The sequence below is a fragment of the Danio aesculapii genome, chromosome 10 (genome assembly GCF_903798145.1).
Source record: "Danio aesculapii chromosome 10, fDanAes4.1, whole genome shotgun sequence".
NCBI lineage: Eukaryota > Metazoa > Chordata > Actinopteri > Cypriniformes > Danionidae > Danio > Danio aesculapii.
Genome location: NC_079444.1, coordinates 26,820,468 through 26,839,301, shown reverse-complemented (window position 1 = coordinate 26,839,301; position 18,834 = coordinate 26,820,468). Strand labels below are relative to the sequence as shown.

General features: G+C 36.8%; 1 protein-coding gene across 11 annotated transcripts in view; it reads right to left on the bottom strand.

The window, feature by feature from the left end:
- ehbp1l1b (EH domain binding protein 1-like 1b) overlaps positions 1-18,834 on the bottom strand; it is a 59,146-nt gene that overhangs the window by 25,822 nt on the left and 14,490 nt on the right. For 3 of the 11 annotated variants that reach the window (XM_056466574.1, XM_056466575.1, XM_056466584.1), the window contains exons 6-15: positions 16,077-16,216; positions 15,635-15,709; positions 13,898-14,164; positions 11,361-11,522; positions 11,015-11,170; positions 8,821-9,108; positions 7,765-7,824; positions 7,286-7,457; positions 4,918-5,595; positions 2,707-3,084 (exon numbers count right to left, since the gene is read on the bottom strand). In XM_056466574.1, the coding sequence (XP_056322549.1) occupies positions 2,707-3,084; positions 4,918-5,595; positions 7,286-7,457; positions 7,765-7,824; positions 8,821-9,108; positions 11,015-11,170; positions 11,361-11,522; positions 13,898-14,164; positions 15,635-15,709; positions 16,077-16,216 (2,376 nt within the window). The remainder of the gene's footprint in view (positions 1-2,706; positions 3,085-4,917; positions 5,596-7,285; positions 7,458-7,764; positions 7,825-8,820; positions 9,109-11,014; positions 11,171-11,360; positions 11,523-13,897; positions 14,165-15,634; positions 15,710-16,076; positions 16,217-18,834) is intronic. The other 8 variants (XM_056466579.1, XM_056466585.1, XM_056466576.1 and 5 more) reach the window with 7 other exon arrangements.

The window sequence follows — 18,834 nt, the reverse complement described above, 5'->3', positions numbered from 1 at the left end:
CACAAAAAATAAAATGGACCAAAATTTATTTTGCCTCTAATATTAACAGTGACAATTTATAAACAAACTGTTATTATAAGTAAAAAATGTGTTTTGCATGGTAGTGTATCTTGCATGGTACCTATTTCTTAAAAGACTTGTTGAACACAGGACACGAGACACATTTAAAAGACACCGAGCACACAAATCCACAACAGATATATCACCTTGACATAAAACCACAGTCACCATCAGCCCTGGTCAGAGGCAGATGTGAATAACGTAATGCAACTCCTGTCAGCCAGACGGAACATTGCCAAAATCGTGCCGTTCATGTAAAGAGGGACATAAAAATGAGGGGCAGTGCAGGCAGAGGAAACGTCCCATGCACTTACCCTCCATCCATATATAGATCAGCAGACCACACTGTCCCTAAGTCTTCCTGACCCGTTTCAAACTCCAGCTCTTCCTGTGACCCCTCCGACGTCGCCAAAGGCCTTAAATCCACTGCTGTTTTCTTGCTAAGCTGAAGTTTCACCTGTTCATTTCTTCCTGAGTCTTCTTGTATTTTTATCTCTTGAAAGTTGGCCACCGAACCATCTGTTTCCACAACGCCGAGGTTTCGCACTTCTTCCTTAACAGTTATGTCCTGTTGTGTGGTTTCCAGAGGTTTCTTTTCTTCATTTGGGACCACAATTTTAGGTTTCAAATCTATTGTCATGCTTGGTTTAGGCGTCATTATTAGAGACTTCACAATTGTTGTTTTCTGTTCTGAAGGCCTTTCTTTATCATTAACAGATCTGGTTTGAGTTTCTCTGGCAGCCAGTTTCAGGCACTCCACCAGGCTCATGGCCACAGGCTCGGATGTCTGTATGTCTATCTGTAACTCACCAGATGGCAACAAATCCTTGAACAGGTATTCCTGGGGCTCATCGACAATTGCATGCTTAATTTTGGTGTCGCAGAAGGCCTCAGGAGGGAGAATTTCAACCACAGGTCCGTCTTGGTTGTCCACGATTGGGTCATCTTGAACATCTGTTTCTGCTTCGCTTGGCTGCTGTAGTATAGACGTCACGGTCTCATAACTAAGGGATGAGGACATTTAGATGACATAATTACACTGAACCAATGGTTTCCGCTCACAAAAAGCCAGTACTAGTTACTATTTCATCAAAACAAGCAGGCTATGCTTCTCTCTACTATAGGACACCCTAACACTGGATGCAAAAGCTTCCTAGCAAATGCACGGTCACAATGACAACCTTTATGTTTCAAAATACAGCCATGCAGATGCCAAGGCAAAGGGAACTCCACAAATCTCACATCCATCCCACTTACCCTTTATAAAGGACACCAAAAATCCCCCGTATGAAGCCTACAGATACATCCTCCTGATCAGAGTCATGCTCCTGTTTGCTGGTGTCCAGGTACTTGCCAGTTTTCACATCCAGGTCATGGCTGAGTTCGGTCTCTGAACACACATCTACAGTCTTCAGGTCATCCTCAGGTCCAGCTTGAGTTGTGCAAATAGTCGACTCACTGTCGGTTTGCAGCATCTGCTTATCATCTGAATCATCCTTGTCTATTGTCTTTTCTATTCTCTGTCGTTCATGGTTAGTGTTTTTATGGGGGGAAATGAAGGAATCATCTTGCTTCTCCGGCTTGATTTCAGATGTTTTCTGGATAACTTGGCTGCCATGAACCAAAAGGTTTAAGTGACAAGAATAATCTTTGATTATCAAAATTCTCTCCCTCCCAGCAAGTAAAACAAATGCTTATTTCAAGAGATGCATTAGAAGCTTAGACATAATGAACTGATAGATTGATGTTGTGATGCTGAAATGATTAAGAATGTCAATTGACATTACCGATCAAAAAGTTTGGGATCTGGAAGATGATAGCTCTCACAAATAAGCAAAACACTTCCACTGACCCCTAACTTTTAAACAGTAGTTCTTGCAAATCATGCAATCTCAAATGGTCTCCACAAAACTACATGCCTTGGGTGTTAACTTACCCCTTATCCAGGACCTCCTTTTCCAGTTTCAACTCGCCCAAGATTACACCCTCATCACTGTTTTCTTTTGTTTTCTCCTCTACTGTGGCCCACAACACACTCTCTGCTTCAAACGTGACCTTTTTCCTTAAACCATTTCCGTGGGACTCTGTATCCAGAGACTGGTTGGGAGTCATAGGGCAAAGTTCCTCCAGATGTAGCGATGTCCTGTTGTCCTTTTCCTTTACAGAAGCAGCAGGGGAGATCACAGGAAGCGCAGGCTTCATACGGACCGGTATGCTGACTTTAAAAGCTTCTATTTTCTTCTCCTTAACAGACTCAGATGGTTGTGGTTTAAGGACAATGGAGGGTAGTGGCTGCTGGGACACCGGTTCACTTAAAATACTATTCTCAGCATCCTCAGAAACTGCTTTTTCATCACTGTGAGGTAAGGAATAGGGTTTATGTCACGCTTTACCTACCTTGTTTTGACCAAAGCATGCAATAACGAGTCTCTATTCACACATATTTGCCTGTTATAACACTTATGCAAATCTGAAGCCAGTATCAGAAGCTTACATCCAAATTTTCAGTTTGTATGGCTTGCCAAATCCCACTCTTCTGATACTTGAGAGTGTACAAACATCCCAAAACACACTTAAAATTATGTGTGGCAAAACGCGTGCAAAACATGCAAGCATTTAATGATGGCTGATCAAAATACCTCTTACCCTGATTCTAAAGACTTTTTTGAGGATTTTATTTCTAACTTTGCCATTTTCTGAGGTATTTTGTGCTTATGTATCTCCTCATCTTTTAATGCATCCTCTTGATCTTGTACTTTCTCTTCCAGAGAACTCCAGATTGGTACTGCTTGGGCATGTGACGGGACCTCCAACACTGTGTTGTCTGACTCCTTCACAATCAGCTCTGGTTTGGCAGGTTCACTGACTGCTGGAGTTAGTTCTGGGATGCATTTGAGGATTTGGAGGTCCAGGGATTGGGAATGAATGAGAGGAAGCTCTTTGGGCTGATCTGATATAACGTGGGCAGCCGGATAGAGACTAACGCTAGGACTTTCAGGTGTAGTGAAGGCCAATTCATTTTGACTAAGTGTATAGAAAAAATAGAAAGAGAAAAAGAGACAGGAAGAAAAATGTTGTAAATAGGGAAACAAAGAGAAATGAGCATTTAGTAAAGAAAAGTCAAGACATTGACTACATGTACATAAACATCAGTAATCGAATTATTTGCCTTAATCTGAATAAGACAATAATATGTTTAAGGTGTTTACATGAGTTGCATTTTAAATGCTACTTTCATGATCCCGTTTTACATGTTGTAGTGCATAATTCGATTAGCATCATTGCGTCACTGCACTATCCACGTTTCCTCAGGAGTTTCATGTAATATCAGGTGTTTCATTACTTATTTTTCAACTTTAAGTGCAGTCTGGCAGTTTCACTTTTATTCAGGAACATTTCATGCATGCCCCCGCATGACAAACTGATGTAAGTAAGGACTGCTGGAAGAATGTTATTTTAATGGAATTTGATATCGCACGCCTAATGGAAAAGAAAAAAAACCTCTGCATTCTGGTGTGTGTGTGTCTGTGGTCCTTCACTGACTCTGTAGGTGCAGCTTCATAATGTTGGGTTAAACAGCCATGTGTGTACAGACAATCATGTGACAAAATGCAGCGACAAGTCCGACATGACGGTAATAGTTTGATTAAGGTGTTAACATTTCTGTGCTGCACCTATAATAATGCGACTAAAATCGGCTTACTCCACATGTCTTAATTCGCTTTCTGTTTAGTTTGATTATGACCTTTATTCTGATTAAATTAAATAAAAAATCTTCATTTACATGGTAGACTCTTAATCAGAGTATTGTCTTAATCGTATTAAAATCAGATTATTGGTGTCCATGTAAACATAGTTTACAGTGATAGGCCTCCAGACTGTGACTGAATGGATTGAGTTTGTTACGGTGCTCTCTGATGCAAATCACAATTGAAAATAAATTAAACTTTGCCGTTATTTCCACAACCTTGATAAAAACGTGCAATAACATAGAATGCTTTTATTTTCAAAAATCCCCGACTATTACTATGGTTTTACAGTAGTTAACAAACCAGAAATGTATCAAGCAGAAAGGTGCATGGAATATTCATATCAAATTTTAAATGCGTTTAAAAGTTTTTATAACAAATTTCATAGAAACATAAAGCTAGGCTTCAGCTTTTTTTCACTATGGTAGTGAGGTTATTATTCTTGTGCGTGATGAACTACAAATGTACTAGTTTTGTTATTGAAAATAATTTACGTCTGGACTTACATTCTCAAATCAAGTTACAAGTCACTTTACGATGTGCATGCCCATCTGTAGAAAATAATGACACCTAAACTAAAGTTAGCCTGACTGAAAAGAAGAACAAACTAGAGAACCCTTCTAAGTCTACAAAAGTGGAGTCACATCCACTTAATACATAACTGACATGGACTAATGGTAGTTTGTGCTGGATATGTGTACTAGCTGAAGTTAACTTTTCCAGAAGGATTTAGCAAGCTGTTTTAAACTCCTGAAAGGAATTCAAAACAAACTTTGTTTTGGCCTGAGTTTTGTCTTTCAATTTCACTTGAAGTATATCAGGGACTTCAGGAAGCTTCTGGAGAATTGATGTGGATGATGTAATTCTACAGAAGTATAATTCTGCGGTTGAGGAAGAAGATACACAAACCTATCTGTTCATACTGCACCAGTCAAATGCCTTATCTATAAAACAGTTGCTATTCATGACTCTGAAGCGAGTTTTACAAGCTTAACTATTCAAATAAGCTTCATTTGAGGACAGATATGGGATTACTGAAACTGGAAGTGGCTGAAAACACGAAAGTTCATGTTAGGAACATTTTGGGAGTGCAACAGCACAAACTCACCTTTCCTCAATTATTAAAATCTTGTCCAGATCCTCCTTATGGGACTGTTTTTCTCTCAAATTCCCATCGGTCTTAGATGTAAGGACTTCTTCCACCAACACTTGACTCTTTTCCTTATGATCATCTTGTGATGAACTGGATGAAACGTTGGGAGCATTTTGCTCTATATTGGTAACCAAAGCTGAGGCAAATTTCTTGATGATTTTGTCCTCGTCTGACTTGTTGAGGTCGGCACAAAGTAAAGTACCCTTCAGATCATTTGGTTCCTCTTTCAGAACAACTTCCTCTGCTGATTCATTTTTTGCGTTTTCTGTTTCCTTCAGTAAGTCATCATCGGTTAGTGAAAAGGTTTGAACCTGACTGGACTGCATTTGTTTTTCACTGTCAGTTCTGATGGGCTTTTTCTCAGGCTGTTTGTCAAACGTAACGTCTTTGATGAGAGGCTGAGAGGTCATGATCACTTTATCAAAATCAGCCACTTTAAAATCCGGCTCTTCCTCAGCCAACGGTGGTTTCTCTGCAATAAAAACTAGCTGTTTTTTCTCCATATGAGTGGAAACTGCAGATGAAGGAGGTTTTGTTGCTGGACTTGAGGATGGCTGTGGAGGAATGACAGTCCTAATGTCCAGTTCCTCAGATTTGAAAGTTTCCACAGGCTGTCCAGATGATGATTCAAGACTGGGAGACAAAGATATTTGGTGTCAAATGTGGCAAAATGTTGCGTAAGAGTCCACAGAGCATGGTTGGAATGGTTGGTAAGATTAGATGCAGGTTTTCCTTATTTATGATGCATCAAGGTTAGTGATGAAAACAGGACAAGCAGGATTAATGCAGGTATGGAGTTTTGAGGGAAAGCAATGGAGGATGGATGGTGTAGGCAAATGTCTTGGTCTGTTTATGATAGGCTGATGACAAGGTCATGCATTTCCCTACTCTTAGAAAGGAACAGCTGATCTCTCATTAAAGGGACAGTTCACACAAAATTGCGAATTCTGTCATCATTTACCTGTCACAAAATAGTTTGAGTTTCTTTCTTTTGTTGAACACGAAAGATGATATTTTTTAAAATGCTAAACACCTGGGTAGGGTTGCACCAGCTGTTCGTAAGTTCTTTCTTAAACTGGAACATAAAGTCCACACTAGGGGTTTAGTAACTACTAGCTAGTTTGTAACTAAATTTGTTCTCACTTCGGTTGCATCACATGTTCTTAAGGCAAATCGTAGTTAGTAGGTCGTAAGTTCTCCGCATTGAATGATGTAATATCCAATAAAAGACATTTAAATCGTTAAACTGCTTTAAAATTCTGCAACTAATGCATCTATATATAACTGTCCTACAAAAATGAAATGATAAATTACATTTTTAAAGTGCATTACATTACAGTCAGTCACTAATAACAGATGATGCACATCCCTGCATCGTCAGCCATGAATTCACACAAAATACACATGAAGCTATCAAAATATTAAACTTGAAAGATGTTTTATATCCTACACGTGAAAGAGAAAAGAGCAGGGAGAAGAACTCGATTAAATTGATGGATACTATTAACACAAAACACTCATTGAAAGATAATTAAACTCTTCTTTCACAAACCGAAAAATGCGAGATTTGGGAGGAAAATAAGGCTGTGAGCTCCTCTATGTAAACTAATCTCGCTGTCGTCTCTTTTCTACCGTTATACATGAGGGGATGCTGCCGTAAATATTTAGTTGGAACATAGCGTTACATGGTGCAACACAAACATATTTGGTCACACTTTATTTTAATGGTCTGTTTGTTGAATTTAAGTTACATTGCATCTACATGCCAACTAATTAATAGATTAACTAATAGATTATAAGCAGACTGTTAGGTTGGGGTTAGGGTTAGTGTAAGTTGACATGTACTTGCAAAGTTTCTTATAGTCAGTTAAATTTGCAGTATCAACAGATATTAAGTAGACAGTCTACTAATACTCAAATGGACCATCAAAATAAAGTGTTATAAAATATATAGTAGTGCGTAAATTGTAACTTAGTGTCCCTTTCAGTCACATCTAAGGTACGTTTTAACTTACACGCTGGTGCAAACGGCCCTTGTAACCATTGACTTTCATAATATTTGTTTTTTTCTACTATGGTTCTTTTCTACTATGCCAAAGGTTACAAGATTCAAACATTTTTCGAAATAACATCTTTTGTGAAAAGAAACTCATAAAGGTTTGAAACTACTTGAGGGTGAGTAAATAATGAGTACATTTTCATTTTTTGGGTGAACTATTGCTTTAATTCTGACCATATGAAGACTAACACACATTCAGAAATAAAGACGGATGTTAATGAAGTACATCATGGCGGATCATAAAACCAATGTTTAAATGCTCACCTTTTTACAGCCATGGCAGGTCTGAGCTCTTTTCTTTCTGTGCTGTTGGTTTCAGGTTGAGAGAGCGAAGAAGATACTTGTTGATTGGCAATGCTAATGCTGCTGACGGTCCGAGATGAGTGATGCTGCTCATTTTTAGGTTCAGAGTTCTTCGCTTCTTCAGCAAGTATATCTGTAAAACATAACACAAACTGAATCAGAACCTGTATTTTCAGAATATTTATTTCATTAAAGGGATAATTCCCCTAAAAATGAAATTTCTGCCATCATTGACTCACCATGTACTTGTTCCAAACCTGTTTGAATTTTTTCTTCTATCAAACACAAAGAAAGGTATACTAAAGAATGTTGAAAAAAAGCTATTTATTTTCATAGTATGGATGCTTTCCCCCAACATTCTTCAAAATATCTTGCTTTGTGTTCATCAGAAGAAAGAAATTAAATGTTGTGGACATTTTTATATTGGAATACGTTTTCACCTTGTAAAAATGGATTTGTTTGATCCTCCTCTGTAAGTGTGTTGAGCTCTCTGGGCATCTCTGAAAAACAAATAATATTCATAAAAAAATGCAATTAAATAATTTTATCACCAAACTGTGGTTTTATTTAGTGGGACTATCCAGAATGACATGACAAACATAAATTTGACTGGATTACAAAATCTCCATTTGCTTGTAATACTTTAAACCATAATGAAATTTAGGGTACATCTGTTAGGGTACTATGTTAAAATAGCATTAGGAGTACTAGTTGGCATTGTAAAAAAAAGATTAGTTGACTTTACTTTAATAAATTGAGTAGACCCATTGCTTTAAAATCAATCAGTTGACAGTTAAAAAAGTAAACATGTTGCCTAAAATCACTAAGTAAATTAACTACATGCATAATTATACAAATTAAGTTGAGCCAACTTAACAGTTCCAGGGTTACAATGGGTTTACTCACTTTTAATTGACTCACAAGTGAAGTAACAATTTGATTTTTACAGTGTGGTGCAACATTTAAAGAAACACAAGTAGTCCACAATTAGACTGGGTTTAGATTTGTGGCAAACTTTTGTGACATTTTCTAAATGTTGATTAAAAATATTGTGAAATGAGCTTTTTACCAATGTTGTGCGCAAAAACTATTCTTTTTTCTTGTTAGTATTTCCACAAGTCATGCTAATGGACCACAGCACTAATCATTACTTTTAATCAACAGAGACATAAATGTGGTGTCCAGCCATTGATGGCAAGGAAAGCCTCCTATATTTGGGAGCAACCACATATCAAGTGTTTCTGCACATGTCTACAGATTGAAAACATAATATTCACAAACATGATTTCAACTTTTTTTTTTTTTTTACATTTTTCGTAGTTTACTCGGAGACGAAAGCGGTATCATTTTCAAAAATGCACTTGCATGTTAAAACCCATTTTCCATAGTTTAACATTTTTAGGCACCAAACTCCAATGTGTAAATGAACAACCAAAATGCATGAATCACTTTTTATTTGAACTATTTTTTCTTACGTTTAAAGCAAGCGATAGTACCTGATTGAGCAGAAGAAGATTGCAGTGAACAGCAGGGGGCAGATGCGAGGACATCAGTGGACAATATAGCAAGAGAAGAGGAAGAAGCTGCTGGGGTAAAAGTGACTGGCAGAGGGAAAGAGAGGGAGGGAGGTGAAGGTGGCTTGGGGAATTGACCAGAAGAATAATGGGTTTCGCACAGAGCTTCAAGGTCTGGTTTGCTTAGCAGAGGAACAGGAGTCACAGATTCATTTAGAGAGACAGTGAAGAAAGGAGATGCAGACACTGCCGTCATCTGCTCATTTAGATCTGCGGAAGAGAAAGAACATATATGCATATGGGTTCAAGAGAAACTTGGTTTTAAAGCAACAAAGCAAGGTTTAATACAACTGTAAAATTGTGTGGACTTGTGCTTTCTATTTTTTTAGCTAAAATGCACGACTATCATGTACGATATACAGAAGAGTCATTTAGTGTACAAGTTATGTTATACATATATTTTATATTTGCCTTTCAAAATGCCATTGCACTAAATCAAGTTTTTAAAAATTCCCCCCAAAAATCTAGATTTTTTATTGTCAACAAACAATACTGTCGAAATAATAATAATCAACATTTTATGAATAATGATTGAAGTATAACAAAGCAAAATATTTATTTATATTAAATGAACATTTTGTCAATTTAGAATTATAAGGTTCTATCTGACATTTTTTGTCAAAATTGAGTTATTCACATATTCTTATTTAAACATCTTATTTACATATTAAGTTGTTTACATTTTAAGACTTTTTATTTAAAACACAAATGAACAAACAAACAAACTCTAGCTTGGCTCTGTAAGGTTCTTTCTTTTTCAGCATTTCAATTGCACGCATCAGAATTGCTCCGTGACAGCAGGAAAGACCAGAAAAAAAAACACAAAATCGACTAAAATTGAGAAGAAACCTGAAACTGAAATTATGTGTGTAAATGTGCTGATTTAGAAGTGTTTTTGACTGATATGAAATGCAAAATTTGACATTGTTGAAAAAGAGCAGTGGTGCAGTAGGTAGTGCTGTCGCCTCACAGCACGAAGTTCACTGGTTCGAGCGTCGGCTGGGTCAGTTGCCGTTTCTGTGTGGAGTTTGCATGTTCTCCCTGCATTCGCGTGGGTTTCCTCCGGGTGCTCCGGTTTCCACCACAGTCCAAAGACATGTGGTACAGGTGAATTGGGTAGGCTTAATTGTCCGTAGTGTATGTGTGTGAATGAGTGTGTATGTGTTTCCCAGTGATGGGTTGCAGCTGGAAGGGCATCCGCTGCATAAAACAAATGCTGGATAAGTTGGCGGTCGCTGTGGCGACCCCAGATTAATAAAGAGACTAAGCTGAAAAGAAAATGAATGAATGAATGAATGTTGAAAAAGAAACAGGAGCTAAAAAATATAATATATTAATTGTTTAAATTATAAATTATTTTTATTTGTTTAAAAATAGACAGTGAAACCTTTTCAGTGTTTACTAAACTTTGTTAAACAACTCCTTTGCTCATTGTTTTCTTTTAAAGTCTTTAAATTTGATATTAAGCCTTGAAGGGTAACTGCTTAATTTAAATCATGAGGCAAATAATTCAATAAATGTAATTCAATAATTCATATAAAACATGAAACTCAATAAATATTGGCATATTAATGACACTGGACAAAATATTTAGGACAGCCTTGTTTGCTTAATTTGAATAAGAAAAAAATATTCATCCTAAAACATTAAATAAATGTGATAGAAAGCAAAAATGTAAGTTTCTCACGCATTAACATATTGTTACAACACCAATTTTTATTTATTTTTAATTAAATGAATAAGTAGACTAATTGTATTTGTTGAAATGTAATGCTTCAATGAATGATCTGCCAGATAGAACCTTATAATTACAAGCAGGACATGTCTTTTTAGATTTAGAAGGTTCTATCTGCATTTGCCCAGTTTGTTTTAGTCCAATTTGCAAAAGTAAGAGAATTTTGCTAATTTACATTTAGAGTACTTTTAGGGCCTCTGTCATGTTAATGTGTGAAAGAGAACTGTTACACACATATTGTTTGCTATAAGTAATGCAGATAGAACCTTATAATTAAAATTGCTGAATATGAACAATTGTGTTGAACATATTTCATTAAGTACGATTGGACTTTAGTAACACTACATCTGTTTCCATGCAGTCTGGAGGATTTCTCAATACCTGGCACAGTGCCAGCAGATGGACGCTTAAGCGTGTCAGAGAGCGAGAGGGAGGAGGTTTTGGGCTCGAGGAAGGGGACTGGCGTGGGGGAAACAGGGCGAGCACCGGGCACAATCTTGGGCTTAAAAACACTGGCACAAGGTGCTCCAAAAGAATCTGAGACAAAAGTTCAGTGACACAAAAAAGGATGCAGACCACGTGAAAGAAGAAGATTAGTCAGAGAGGCAAGAAAAGTGAGAACTTAAGAGAAACTAAGAGGAAACGATTCTTCTCCAAAAGCCATCTTTAAGTTTCCTTCAGCGTCAAATTAGAAGCAGATGTACAGTAAACAGTAAAACGTCTGTACCTTTCAGAGGTAAAACAGGAAGAGAGGGAGGCTGAGGGAGGAAAGGATCGGATGGAGAAGACATAGAAGCCCGAGGGAGTTTGAGCAGAGGATAGTCAGAGGTCACAGGGCCCTCCGGAGGCCCCTCAGAGCCCGACAGCCTTCTTGGGAAAGACACTGGAGCTGGACACAATGATAGAGGGGAAAGCAGATGGAGAAACAATAGACTTTGTTTAGAAATACACAGATGCATAAGTGCTGTTTCACTAATATATATAGTGTTTTTTTTTTACTGGCATTAATGGATCCATAAAACATCCATAGAACCATTTAGATTTATAAGAGGTTCCTCTGAGTAAAAAACAAAATATATTAAAATGTTTTTGACGCTAAAAACTTTCTTCAATATTGTTCAATAAAAGATTTTTAGGGGAACCAAAATGGTTCTTCTATGGCAACAGCAAAAACAGATTAGTTTTGGAATGTTAAATTTTAGAAAATGTGTGACAAAACACACACACACACGCACGCACGCACGCACACACACACACACACACACACACGCACACACACACTGCAAAACACAGCTGTCATTCTTTCACTGAATCATTGTGACTCTTAAACTGTCCAGTGTGCATGTGGCCATAGTGAATTTCACTTCTCAGTTCTACGCAACAATTTTTTTTTGCACCACATACACAAATAGGAGCACGCCATAGTGATCAAAACAGCATGTAAACAAAAAGATGGCAATTTAATGAAACCACATGACTCTATCGCAATTGTTGTTTTAGCAAAATGCAAGCTGACGTTATCAAGTGTGTCACACACTAAATGTACAAAAATACAAAAACATGTCTTGAGAGTCTAAAGACAGTCAGTGTGTTAAAGCCGTATTATAATAATACGTTTTGAAAGCAAAGATGAGTTCCTCTTTGGGTTTCTTGTTTTTTTTTTTTATATTTATAAGCTATAATTAAGTATTATCACACAAGAGGGCTGTTTTCAATAATATTAGTAAAAATAATCAATTCAGAATTGTAAGAATTATTAATGCAGGATTCAGTTTGCCAAAATGGTGCAAAAACAAATCCAGGATTATATGATGAACAGAAATATAAAAAAGCATTTTCTTAACTAATGCATTTTCTTTTTTAATGCATCATCACACAAGCAAGAGGGCTGTTTTCCATAATTTTAGCAATAATAATCCATTCAGTATTATCAGAATTATTAATGCAGGATTCAGTTTGCCTAAATGGTGCAAAAACAAATTCAGGATTATATGATGAACAGAATAAAAAAAAAAAAGAAGCATTTTCTTAAAGGTGCAGTAGGCGATTGTCTTGTTGTGCTGGTTGAAAGTCTCTTCACATTCCAATAGTAATGATTAAATTAAATGATCTAAATGTATTTATATGTATTTTTATATTCTGGGTGAGGCATAAGACTAAAAAATGTTTTTTTTGAATGTTTACTTATCATAATTCTGATAAGTAGCCCAATCTGTCTGTCAACAAATGTAGATTTGTACAACTGCGCACCGCTGTTCACGCAGATCTGCAATTAGTGTGTGCGCGCACGCTGCGGTCATGTGGACACGAGTGACAGCGCTAAAAACAAATGCTGAATCAAAACTTTTTAAAATCCTGGATCAATATTGGAGTTACTTTTGCACGCTGGAGGAAGGATGACACCATGGTATACAAGTATTACTTTTAGACAGGTAATGTTATGTTTTAAAACCTCTTTAGTCAGGCAAAGCAGTAGATTGTGTTGTTTTACGAATGGGTTGTATGCACGGAAGTGTTGATGACTATTTTGACTATTTTCAGTTTCATAAGGGACACTTTACAGCATCGATAATGTAGATTTTTATTTAGTTTAACAACAAAACATCAGTAAACAGTGCTATTCAGCCTAGCCTGCTTTACTGAGGTGAAGTTGGGTTTATATTCACATTGGTTCATTTTTGAACAATGACAACCTGTGACACGTTCCCTATATTGTTTACCATATATTGTTTACCTACTCTGAATATTCGCTCTGAAATAGCATGTATGGCTTAGTAATAAGTGTAATTCCTGCACCCTGCTGGCCAAACCCTAAAGATATAGTAGTAACTTTAGGACAAAGCACGTGAGAGAGTGAGGCCACAATATGTATTAAGTTTTGCTTGCTACACAACTGAAAACGTGCTAGATATAGTAGTTTTTCTTTCAGAACTGTAGTATTATAAAGTACTATAGTTTTCTAACTGGCGAATAACATGATCTAGTGGGTCTCTGTCATCTTTAATGTGCACGTTCGTGATTTCAGGAGGCATGGCTTTGGACGACAGGAGAGGGATTGTATTTGAAAGATATTATGCTAACCGGTTAGCATTTAGGCAGATCACCTACTGCACATTTAGGTAATGTATTTTCTTTTGGAATGCATTTCCTTGCTAAATACAGATCTTACTGAGCCTAAATATTTAAACAAGTGTAGTCAATGTCCTGCTTTCATCAGAAAAGAAGTTGTTGACAGAAACACTATACTACACTGTACTGTGGTACCTGAGCCAGGGGACGGCTGGAAGATTTTGGGCAATGCTGGAGGGAGTGAACCGGCAGTGTTTTGCTCAGTGTGGGGGTCAGGTGGAGCCTGTGGCAAGGCAATGGGTGGTGGACGTGGAGGTCTGGAGCGGGCGGGTGAGGGCATGGTGCGAGGGGTTGGGCTGGGTGGAGTGGGTAAAGGTGGACGTGATGGAAGGTCAGGTTTATGGACAGTGGCAGACACTGGTCGGGAGAGGAGGCCAGCAGAAGGCCTCTCTTTACCACTGACTGAGGTTAGGATGAAAAATGAAGAATATAATACAGCAAAGGAGAGAAAGAGAAAAGAAAAGAGCAGTTGAGGTTGAGGAAAAGGGATGAAGCAAAAGAGATAAATGAGGTATGTACCATAAAATACGTTTAAAGGGTTTGTTCACCCAAAGAAGTTTATAACATGTTTATGTTTATTTTCACCACCTCATGTTATTCCATTGAATGCTACAGTTTTTTTTATTTAATGTCATATAATGCAGCTTTTAATACAAAAAAAGTTACAAAGTGTAAAATTAAAAAGCTGTTTTTTAAAATAAAAATAAAAATGTGTATAATTTTTTTAAGTTAAAAGTAAACTGGCTCAAGTCCCGGCTGGGCCAGTTGGCGTTTCTGTGTGGAGTTTGCATGTTCTCCCCATGTTCACGTGGGTTTCCCTCACAGTCCAAAGACCCTGATGAATAAAGGGACTATGAGCCAAAGGAAAACGAATGAATGAATGAATGAATGAATGAATGAATGAATGAACTGGTTTGATTTAAAGATTGTCATTATTTTTCCTTGAATATTCATTCATTCATTTTTCTTCGGCTTAGTCTCTATTTCAGAGGTCGCCACAGCAGAATGAACCGCCAACCATTCCAGCATATGTTTTATGCAGCGGACATCCTTCCAGCTGTGGGGGAAACCGGAGCACCCAGAGGAAACTCGAACCAGCGACCTTCTTGCTGTAAGGTGACAGTGCTAACCACTAAGCCACTGTGAAGCCCTCATTAAATATATATGACAGATTTAATTAGCATTTCAATAATTGGTTCAATAATCTGTCACATAATCTATTATAATGTCACAAAAAAGACAAATTAATGACAAAATCAAAGTAAAATATAAGTAAATAATCTTTACAAATGTTTTGAAGTTTTGCTAACAAAGTCTAGGTTAATTTGTTCTCTATCATAATAATATATATTAAATAAATATTATATAAATTGATTTAAAATAACTGTTAAATAAATAACAATTTAACTGTATATACTTTTCTTGTTAAATTGTTGAAAATGAATATTATATGTATCATTTTGTCAACATGAGTGTCACAATTTCTGATACATCTCAACAATCAGTAAAGAATTACTAAAACTGCTATGAGCATTAAAATATTTTAAATTGCCTTTTATGTCCATGGACAGAAATACATAAACAAAAAACATGACGGTTCTGACAAAAACATGATAATAAGTGGGTTTTAATGGGTGAACACCTCCCTTTAAACTGTAATTAAACAATTTAATGAGATCCATGAAGAAATGCAAATTATAGCAATGAAGGACGGAGAATGAATATGACAATTATATTTCTTTTAGAAATATTTCAATTAATGGAGCACATTAATTGTATGTGGTTTTTATCTAATGTTTAATTTAAATGAGATTAAAGTGATCAGACAGAGAGAAAACGAGAGAGAACATGCAAAGAGCATATGTAAATTACCTGCTGCTGAAGGGCTCTTAAAAGACGCAGATCTCTTTTCTTGGGAACGTGTTGATCGAAGAGAAAGATGAGGTGCTGAGAGTGAGAGAAAGACAGAAGGAGAAGTTCTAGTATGTTAGAAAGTAAGAGTTACTATAGTAAAAAAAGACACATGCATCAACTGTGAATCGTGCAAGAGGAAATAGAATTAATGATATGAGAACAAGAATACAGGGTATGAGTATGCATTTGACCATGCATCTATTTTAGATTTGAACAATAGGTTTTTATTGCATGTTTTATTGTAGCATTGCAATAGAATCTTAAATATTTAACATCATTACATCGTTCTTTAAATCCTACATTTTCTGTTCTTTTCATTTTGTTTTTTGCTAACTCCAATTTGAATTTGAATCCATGCTGTATGCATGTATTATTATGTTGTTGTTGTTTTAAATAATACCTGGAGCTGCAGTGCTGAGATTGACACCAGTGCTGGATCTCTTATCCTCCTCTTCATCGCTCTCATTGAAGTCATCCAGGTTCCCAATGTCTGTTGGCTTTACACTCATCAAACTGGCGAGACTCTGCATGTCCTCATCCCTACATAGGAAACCCATCACTGGTCAAGTACTGGAGTCATTATTAAGTTCTTTCATCAAGAGGTGCTGCAACAAGACTTCTCTGAACCTGTTACTGTGTATGTGTATAGGACTTTTCACCTTGAGGTAAACCTCGGAGATATAGTCTTACCAAACATGGCATTTCTTGAATACTTTTATAATCCAAAAAGTATAGTCAGAATGAACTTAAAGGTTCGATTGGCAATATTTAATAAGAGAGCTGTAAACACGTCGCATGCTGCATTCTTCCAATCAACACTAATATGCAAACAAGGAGGTTAATTCAGGGTTTAGAAGTATATGTCTATATTGTTAAAATATAATTCCTCAGGATTGATTGTTAAAGTTCATCTGAACGCAAAATTTACAACGTATATTTACATTGTTATTCTTTAGGTGACCAATATACAATCAAAGTCTGACCATACGCTTCCTCATTTGAAATAGCAGTCCTGCTTTGTTGATGTCAGTTTGATGGCTTCTGTCACAGTAGCCACGAAATCGCATACTTCCATACTATATAGTACGCTAAAAACAGTATGTGAGCCGAGTAGTATGTTCAAATTCATAAGGTGCATCCCAAATCGCATACTTATGCACTTTTCTATGCCATTTTGTAGTATAAATAGTGTAAGTAGTGTGCTGAAAACTCTAAAAAGAATAAGTGCACTTTAATTACCTGGATGATGCACAAGAGTGGAATGTTGGACACTTCACGCACTCAACGACCACAGCTTTGCTCATCTAGCGGAAGGAGCAGAGCTTTCGGGCGCTCATGTTGGATTACTTTATTTATTTTGGATTGAGAAGGCAAAATTCTCCTACGACAGTAATTATACCACCTCCCGATGATGAATGTGGTTATACTCATGGCAGGTATTATATGGTAGTTTGGACCTTTATTTCACTAATTTGGCAACCGACAAACATCATCAGGGAAACAGTTTAAATTTCCGCTTTGTAAAAAACCATTAGTGTTCCATTTAGGAGGACACTACATTAATATAATACGCTGTTGAGTGTTTAAGTGCATAAGTACATAGTGCATAAGTGTATAGTGTATAGTGTGCCATTTGGGACCAGCTATAGAATTCGAAAAACAGTATGCGAGAAGTACCCGGATGACTTATTACTTCTGGCGACATTCAGAAGTGTACATCCGATGCCCCACAAGAGAATTCATGAATGGGAGTGAAGCGACAGAGCTCAGGTAGATCATGTGATCATGACAAAATACTGCTCATATTCATACTGTATAGAACATACTTTTCTAGCGGCCGAGTAGTACATTTAAAATCAAATGCAAATTCAAATTTCGGACACAGCCAATATTCCATCTCAGTTGGAAGTAGATCAACATACTAAAAATAAAAGTCTCAGAAAGCTCTGGTTCAAATCTGGGTAAATTGTGAGCAGTATGAAACATTAAGTAAGGCAATCCAGGATCCTTTTACCAAAGATTTACAATGACCCTAGGTTAACAAGTTCAAAAATTCTTTATTTATGTCTTCACTCCTCAAATTCAGACAGATATTTTAGAGCTTGCCAGGTTGTGATTCCACTCACTGGCCAATTTATTAGATATGCTTTGCTAGTATCAGGCTTTTGCCTTCACAACTGCTTTAATGTTGGTTGCATTAGCTATGTTTCCATCAACCTATTTTTATGCGAATTTTGAATATGTGCATAAAAATATTTGCTGGAAAGCCAAGATGCGCATCAATTTTGAAAATGTGCATAAAAAATCGTATGCGCATAATGAAGTAGGGTACATTTTTTTAGTCTATAGGAAAAGATACGCATAAACTACGATGGAAACACTTTTACCGAACAAATTTCAGTAAAAAAGTCATGTGATTTTGTTATAAGAGATCATGAGATGATGAAAATGTGTGTGAATGGACAAACCAGCAAGCTGAGCACATTGCAAAACATCTGAAATGTTGTTTTGGTCACTCTAAAATGCCTTAACTGTTCAGTATTAGTTTTATTATATTATTAATTACCTCCAGAATTGCATCTGTGCTCCGCGTCTCACGTCTTTAAACGCCACCACGCGTTCATTGCATGTCGGCATCGTCTTCTGAGGTGCAAGTAATTTATTAAATGAAGAAAAGATTCACGCAGCTTCTCCTAACCGAGTAATTCTATTTTTACTTTTGATATTTGACGCCAGGTAATCAGGAAGTGATGATTTTGTTTGCTTTGACTCGTTGGATGGAAACGCTGCTTTATTTGCACCTCTTTTATGTGATATTCCAGTTTTGTGCATAAATTTAATTCGCATTTCTGGATGGAAACATAAATAAAGTCAGTTTTTGCAGCACGTGTTGTCAAGCAGATGCTTTCCTAATTTAAAGGGTTATTTATTTGTGGTCTAGTTTCACAGATATAGTTTAGACCAGTGTTTCCCAACCCTGTTCCCCGAGGCACACCAACAGTACATATTTTGAATGTTTCTCTTATCTGGCCCATTAATTTCAGGGTTTGGATTCTCTTCTTATGCTGTGATGAGTCGATTCAGGTGTGTTTGATTAGGGAGAGGTTGAAATGTGTACTGTGGGTGTGCTTTTAGGAACAGGGTTGGGAAACACTGGT